Below are 7885 nucleotides of genomic sequence, written 5' to 3'. Positions count from 1 at the left end.
CCCCCCCCCCCCCCGCCGCCGCCAACCCCTAAAAAAGGGGCGGTACCCTACGCTCATTGGTTAGGAGCGGGGGTGTACTTTTTATTTGGCGATTTACAAGGTATCCCTGGTATTCTGGAACCCTGTAATCTCTGTCTACCGTGCAACCCAATTTTTTCGTCAACTTTTTTCAAATTCCAGTTCAATCCCTTTTGAAGGGAATTGAAATTCTCGGGAATGCGTCACTTCAATTTTATCGTGATTTTTTTCATTCAGTTCTGAAACTAGTTCAGAATATCTGCGCCAAATATAAATTTAACATCAAGTATATTTCATCGAAATAATTTTTTTAAAAAGAAGTAAACAATTTCAATGGAAAAATTGAAAATTACAGAAAAATGCGATAGGATTTTTTTTTGTATTAATTTTTGGGGGATAATTCGCGCAATTGGGTTTTAAATAAAAAATGTTCTGCCGCGAAATACAAATTTACAGGAATTTATGTTATTCACTCTTTTATTATCACAAGTTGATAAACAAAAAAATCAGGTAGAAATGACAAACAGATGGCGCTAGTCCTCTATTTCCTCGAAACCCCGTAGACTTATCATGTCGATGGAAATCACATGCGCAGAATGATAGAAAATACGCCCGGCTGATAACTAAACTGGAGGGCTTCAGGCAGGCTGTTCCACTGAGCTCTGTTCATCATCGCGAAATCTCGCTGATTTAGTCTCAAAATAATACAATCCCAAACGAGAATTGTGCCGTCTGTGATAAGACTTTCATCACTATTCGATACCTCCATTGATCGGAAATAACAATAAATAAAATGGTGTGAGTGACTGAGAATAGTCAAAGGGGAAAGTGAATCTTCGATCTCCAAAATAACAACGGTAGAACGTCAGTGATCATTCAGGCCACTTTGTTACATCATGTAAGTTCACTCCACATTTTACTCAAATTCCATTGTTGTTCACTCATGTCAACTGTTCTGAGACTCAGTAATGTGACCTTGAACTGCTGACCAACATTCGTTTGGTCTCAAGTAAATATCAGTAAAATTCTTTCAATTAGAACCTTGAGATTCGATCTCAGGTGATTTTCTCATATCAACTTCAACTTCATATCGTGTTTATTATGCTTGCTTCATGAAATTACGTCTCTGATCTTGAGCTCCATTCCGTCTATTAATACAATATAATAGGACTTGTATGTACGTGTCACACGAGTGTGCAGTAAATCTTAATGATGGTTTTATTTACCCAGGTTTTTTAGCATCGATCGATGAACTCGGTTTTTGTTTTTACCAAATTCCCAATCCCCTGGGCCATTTTGTAATTGCAAAATGACAAATGTTACGATAATGCATAATTTTTCAATAATTATGGTCAAGATTTGATGGTCAATGATGACGCATTCATCATCAGGGAGTAGAGTTTATGAACTTTAGGAGAAGAATTTTGTACAAATAAATGACGAAAGAAAGGTCTTTAATGAAAATGTGATTTAGCATTCGAAACGTAGAAGAGTTCTTGCATTCATATTCAATCTTTCATTATTACACCAATGTTAATGTTATTATTTAACATTATTTACTACCTTACGACTGCAACATGGCCTAGGGACCTCAATTTATTTTAATTTGCACACGAGTGAATCACGAAATCATAAAATATCTGACATTACTTAATTCGTTGTCACAAAGTTATTACTGAATGGCTTAGGTAAGGAATTTCGTAAATGGCCGTTCCCCTTTTCATCGAAAAGTTATAATCATTGACAAGTATTGTAATTTATTTTTCAGTCTAGTAATCGTTGGGTAGTAATGCCCAGGTGTCAGTGAGATGCGCCAATTCAGGCAGTGTAAAATTACCAGTAACTTCGTAAGGAATAGAAATTATTCCTCACTTTTATATCTGAATAGTAGTGGGCCAAATCCTCAAGATGTCTGCGGTAGAGGCACCACCTTTCATTCGTACCATAGAGTGGGACATGATGGACAAGACCAAGTTCTTTCCACTGAGCATGCTCTCGTCATTTTCCGTTCGCTGTTGTCTGTATCCTCTGACTGTTATAAAAACAAGACTGCAGGTGCAAAGAAGAAATCATATGTACACAGGCAAGTCAATCCCCGAAAGAGTTTCATCCAGATATTTTTCGAAGGGTGATTCAGAGGAGAATTAAGGTGATTTGTTTGAACCTTTCTAGGCATGATAGACGCGTACAGAAAAATATATCGAACAGAAGGCTTCTCAGGCCTCTACCGAGGCTTCTGGATAAGCTCGATTCAAATTGTCTCTGGTGTATTCTACGTGTCTACGTACGAGGGTGTGAGACACATTCTCAGTCAGGATCCATTCACTGCTGGACTAGATTCGAGAATCAAGGCACTTATTGGCGGCGGAGCTGCCAGTGCTGTTGCTCAAACCATTGTTGTTCCCTTTGACGTACTCAGCCAACATTTGATGGTACTTGGGGTCAATACAAAACATGGAAAATTGGTATTTGATAAGGTCATTTTTTTATTCATAACTTGCCATTCCCCTCCATCATCGCACCATATCTGGGAGATTCTCCTCTCTTACATCTCATTTTTTCTAGAAATTTTGTGGAAAAGCTTGCCAATTTTCTTCAGAATGCAAAGTAGTCGTCAAATTCTCCAGAAGACCCTAAATTTGTCTCAAATTTTTATTAAGAAAATCCGATATACATTTTATAAACTCCAGAATCTTTTAGATTTTTTCAGAGTATTGAAACGCATGGGTATGAAGCAAAGGTGTTTACCAAAATAAAATGGCACTGTAGAAACTTACATGCGTTAACACAAGACATTCATAACATTACTCTCTCTGAAAGAAAGACTGTCGTCCCGACAATCAGACAAACCTGTTATGAACAAGATAACTATCAGTTGGGAAAGAAAACTGATGTTTAAGTTATCTGGGGCCCATAACTCGTGTTCTCTTCGAAAACCCAGATGGAAAATACAAAAGAGAATAGAAATTGACTCGAAATAATTGTTTTGCCGGAATTACGGTGTAGAAGCCTTCAGAAAGTTTTGAAATTTTCTACCAATTTTAAGTTGCATTCTTTTCAACATTCTCTCTTTTTTCTCTACTTCTATTTTACATTAATTAACAGTGAACTACTCTCAGTCGTTTTTCATTCAGACGCGTCGTCTCCATCTTAACTGATTACCTCATTCTTAATCACAAATAGAAGACAAATATCCATCTAAATTTCTTGTAGATGGGAATGAATCCTCTAGGACTCAATTTATCTCCAGGAGTATCAAGGGCATACATCTCTGGGGAAATAATTAGACTAATTTATCAGCGAGATGGTGTCAAAGGATTCTACAGGGGTTACGTCGCATCTCTCTGTGCATACGTGCCTAATAGTGCACTGTGGTGGGGTCTCTACACGTTTTATCAGGGTATGTGTGATAGATAAACCAAAGATTATGTGGTGTTATTCATTATCGTTGAACTGACGATTAATTCCTTTGAAAATTTTGCTCCAGATGAATTAATTAGAGTTCTACCGTCCTGGGTATCTCACCTCTTCATCCAAGCAGTGGCTGGAACACTGGGTGGATTCACAACTACAATAATAACAAATCCACTAGACATTGTTAGAGCACGACTTCAGGTTCAACGATTAGACAGTATGTGTCAGACATTTAAAATTCTATGGATTGAGGAGGGTTTCAGTATGTTCAAGAAGGGATTATCAGCCAGACTAGTCCAATCTGCCTGCTTCAGTTTCTCTATAATACTCGGTTACGAGACCATCAAACGAATGAGCATCAATGAGGAGTACAAGAGCTACATCCGTTGGTGAAGCAATAAATTTCATATTTTTAAAAATCAAGTGACAGTTATCCAAAGACAACAGTGAGAGCAGAATTTCATTCCGTAACCTGCGTGTGACAATGTTTCATTTCTTTTTTTAATCCTTCAGTGACAACCAAAGCATCGTGTAAATAAGGCAGATAGTTGAATTTATTCTTATGTAAATATTCTGGATAAAAAGGTTCATCAGGCAGATCATGTGTCGATATTATTATTGTGTGGGAGGAGATGTTGATAAATGTTCTGCATCCAATGACGTGAGTAGATAAAGTCAAATGGTTCTTATCAACTTGATGGTTTTCACCTTTGAGATCCACAAATTGGATCTTAAATTCGTCTTTTTTGGGGTAAAGTGGATTCATTGTTTGCAGATGACAGTGCAATAAAGAGATTTTGAGTTGTTCGGAATTTTTAGGATTTAATTTGGACTAGAACTTTTCAACATAAATCTTCGTTTGTAGATAAATAGAGGATTTTATTCATTGAGGGGCCGAAATAGTTGCATCAAACCGTAAAATTACATAGAATGTTCATGTTTTCCATAATTTGACCGCAATATGCAGTAGTTTATGAAGAATATTGATCTTTTTGTTGAGAAACACCTGAATATAGTTGAATTTTGTTCATAAAAAGTGAGGCATCAAGTGATCAAGTTACAAATGAATTCCATAATTTCGAAATAATTTATCATAAATGAAGATTAGGTGTTGATTGAAAAAAATTCAGATGACATTTGTTGAGTTTCTCCAGATGTTCAGCAAAAATACCTACCGTATCACCACAACTGCAGCCAAAATTGAAGCCTTTCCATACGAAACAAATCAATCATAAGAATGACAAGAGGAATTTAAAGATGATTTTGGGATATCAAAAGACAAATTAATATCTCTATATATGTATTATAAAGGACAGCACTGAGAGACACATCTTTAAGGTACTTAAGTGGTCATACAATGGATTCATCAGCTTGGACATGAGTTACAATAGTGTTGACATCTCTTAATACAACCTACTCAGAAGGGACAACAAAAATCAGAGTAAAAACGATCATTGAGTCTAAACAATAAAAAAAAACGCACCGCGTTTCTCTCCAATGTTGAATAGTCATTTATAATATATATTTTAATATACTCATAATAATATTCCATTTAAACAGTATTTACAAGATGATTGAGAGGAGAGAACAATCATCGCACCGATAAATCTTAGTTACAAACTCCTATCGATTGTTTCACAATATTTTATCCTCCGGCATTTACACATTATCAATCAACTTATCTCTTATTCCAACAACTTAGTTATACCTCTAGGATAAAAATTTTCATCTTCGTAATCATCACATCCAGTGAATCGCAATTTCATCAGTGATACATCTAATATCATTGTTTCAACTTTAAAAATCCCCTGTTTATTTACAATTCAATTATCACCTCTAGTAATTTTTTTTGTTTGTTTCTTAATAAACACGTTTAATGTCGGTAACTTTCCTTCATCAGTCGGTAATTCAGTATTATTACTCTCAGTCGATAAAAATTGCTTGGTCGATAAGTGTAACATCTCGATCGGCAACGTATTTACATTCAATAAATTATCGTATAGTAATCTCTTTAATATCTCAGTCGATAAACCCAGTGATTGAGTATTGTCGATAGCCCGACATTTTCATCCGGTCAGGCAGGTCAATCCGATGAAAGAGGAAAATGACATGGTTTATACATAATTCCATTTGAATCTGCCGTCGGCTGTGTATGAATAATCCAAGCCATGAAAAACTTATAATGATGGGGTAGGAAGGAGGCGAGAAAAAAAATGTTTTTAATTAATGCGAGACAGTGGGAGTTGAATCGAACTCTGTAAAAATTCATGTCATTTCGGGCGGACTGGCTCCATCGGGGAAAATTGCAAATGCAGGGCTCGACACGGTGGATATACCCGAGAGAAATAGTGCTTTTTTTTTCTTCGGGGGGCAATCAATCGCAGCCGGTGTGCAGTGGTTATTATTTCTGCATTACATCATGGTACAGATGAAATTTGTGGCAGTCCTAATGTCTCCCTTATTGCGCGGAACAATGGAAGAGATGATGGATTTGTTCGAAGGATAGGACAATTGAAATATTTCCTCAAATTTTTTTCCGCACGCGCTTATTTATGGCAAATTGTGGCGCAATTCCGCGTGAAACTTTGGAAATTGTCTCGTTCTCATGGTAGAAAAATGATGGTTTCAAAACGTGCAGGCGATGATTTCTATTTTATACATTAAATTATCAAATTATGGAATTGAAGTCTAAAGAATTCAGTAGCGAAGCGGCAAAAGGATTCAAGTTGATTTAGCCCTTAGCTGAGTTTTCAAGGAATATCTCCCAATCTAAGGGAGATAATGAAATTTTCGTAGTGACCTTTTTTGTAGAGCGAATTGAGGGCTGCAAAAAAGGTAGTGACAAAAATTTTGCCATCTCCCTTAGATTTCGAGATATTCATTAAAAACTGGTCAATAGTTAAAATCTACTTGAACCGTTTACCGCTTCGCTGCTGCATTAATTTCAATGGTTTCTTCGTAATATGAAAAATTGTAGGAAATATTCCTATGCATTAAAAAAAAGTATATAAAGTACAATGGAAAGATGTCTGGAATGAATGATAAAGCATAGAGGAATGAATTAGAATCACGTGACGTCAATTTTCGTTTCTTCGACTTGAGGTATTTCATCCTCATTCTCTTCCTCGGGAATAGTAATATCAACTCGTCGCTTCCAGCGCTCGAATCTCTCCTCCAATTCATCGTCATCTGGTATATCGAGACTCTCAGTTCCCTCTGACACCTCCTCATCAATCTTCTCCTCTTCCTCTTCAATGATATCAGGCGTCATGTCAGTCGCCCTATCGTCCTCCAATCACGTGTCCCGAAATCTTATGGCTCTGTCCCTCTTTGGCCCCGATCTGGGCCCAGCGCTACGTCACATACCACCACTCGATGATGTACTGGCACTGATGCCACCGTAAGCACCACCATCGCTACTCTGGCTGACACTGCTGTAGCTAACACTGCTTGTTTGGCCACCGGCACTCATTCCACTCACGTACTGCAATCAAAATTCATGGATTGTTGACCTCAGTTTTATCAAATGCTGGGGGAGGGGGTGATTATTATTTTTTTTTTAGCGATAGTGATAAAGTTGAGGGGGAGGTATTTATCAGGAGAATGAGTCATTGGAATATAAATTGAGGGAAATTACAGACGAAAATTACAAAAGGGTGAATCTCTTGGCAACATTTGCATTCCAAAATTTTCCATTCATTTTAACGATTTTCGTTGGAAACTCGTAGACTCGTATATTTATTTAGGTGAGAATGTCTGAATTTATGGAATGAATGATTTATTTCATACAAATGAAGAATTATTCCGTTTCAATGAATTTATTCTTGTGTTGAATAAAAAATTTTGTAACGAGTTCTTCGAATAAACTCATTCATTGAATTTCAATGGAGTTTATTCAAGTGAAATAAAATATCTCGTGATGATTTTTTCGAGTTGTTAAAGAGAAAATGTCCTCTATCGAGTTCACTTCTCTTGTATCTATTAATTAGCTTCACAAGTTCATTGAAATTAATCACAAAATGTTCAATAATGCACGATCAACGCCAATTACCACACCAATAATATTTTTCACATCATCACGAATGAATCAGTGAAATATAACTTATTCACACCATAAATTCACTAAAGCCAGCGAGCATAATTTCCATAAGTTCATTAATTCAGTATTTTATTATGCAAAAGATGATTAATTACAATGCATTGATAACGAGAACAAGGGGTACTTGCAATATATTAAATATCCGTGTGTGCGTGCACGGTGAATAATCGGATTTTCTACAGTGAATCGATATATTACAAGTGGAAGTCGTAAAAATTCGCTGGTCCATGTAATTTTTTTTTTTTTTTTCGGGAGAACTATTCTTCTCCACTTTTCAGGACACTTGTGTCGATATTTTTGTGGATTTCTGCACTTGACAAAGAGAATAGGGGCGAGGAGGGGGAGGGGGGGGGG

The 7885-nt window shown here is 36.6% G+C and overlaps 2 protein-coding genes across 4 annotated transcripts in view; one reads left to right on the top strand and one right to left on the bottom strand.

The window, feature by feature from the left end:
* The first annotated feature begins 581 nt into the window (after positions 1 to 581).
* LOC107037287 (solute carrier family 25 member 44) lies at positions 582 to 4029 on the top strand. Of its 2 annotated transcripts, none has more exons than XM_015255770.1 (5): positions 582 to 916; positions 1787 to 2101; positions 2191 to 2483; positions 3232 to 3418; positions 3506 to 4029. In XM_015255770.1, exons 2-5 carry the CDS (start codon positions 1927 to 1929, stop codon positions 3823 to 3825), a joined length of 975 nt encoding a protein of 324 aa, XP_015111256.1. In that variant the 5' UTR covers positions 582 to 916; positions 1787 to 1926; the 3' UTR covers positions 3826 to 4029. The 2 variants fall into 2 exon arrangements, with proteins under 2 accessions (XP_015111256.1, XP_015111247.1); XM_015255761.1 differs by having other exon boundaries at positions 2191 to 2495.
* Positions 4030 to 6329: 2300 nt separating this feature from the next.
* The window catches only part of LOC107037273 (dopamine receptor 2), a 79151-nt gene continuing 77595 nt past the window's right edge, over positions 6330 to 7885 (bottom strand). For both annotated transcript variants that reach the window (XM_015255741.1, XM_029126062.1), the window contains one exon: positions 6330 to 6916. In XM_015255741.1, the coding sequence (XP_015111227.1) occupies positions 6791 to 6916 (126 nt within the window). In that variant the 3' untranslated portion in view covers positions 6330 to 6790. The remainder of the gene's footprint in view (positions 6917 to 7885) is intronic.

The sequence above is a fragment of the Diachasma alloeum genome, unplaced genomic scaffold (assembly GCF_001412515.2).
Source record: "Diachasma alloeum isolate Michigan unplaced genomic scaffold, Dall2.0 Dall_scaffold_00177, whole genome shotgun sequence".
NCBI classification, from domain to species: Eukaryota; Metazoa; Arthropoda; class Insecta; order Hymenoptera; family Braconidae; genus Diachasma; species Diachasma alloeum.
Note: the sequence above shows the minus strand (reverse complement) of the source record. Positions and strands in the feature narration are given on the sequence as shown.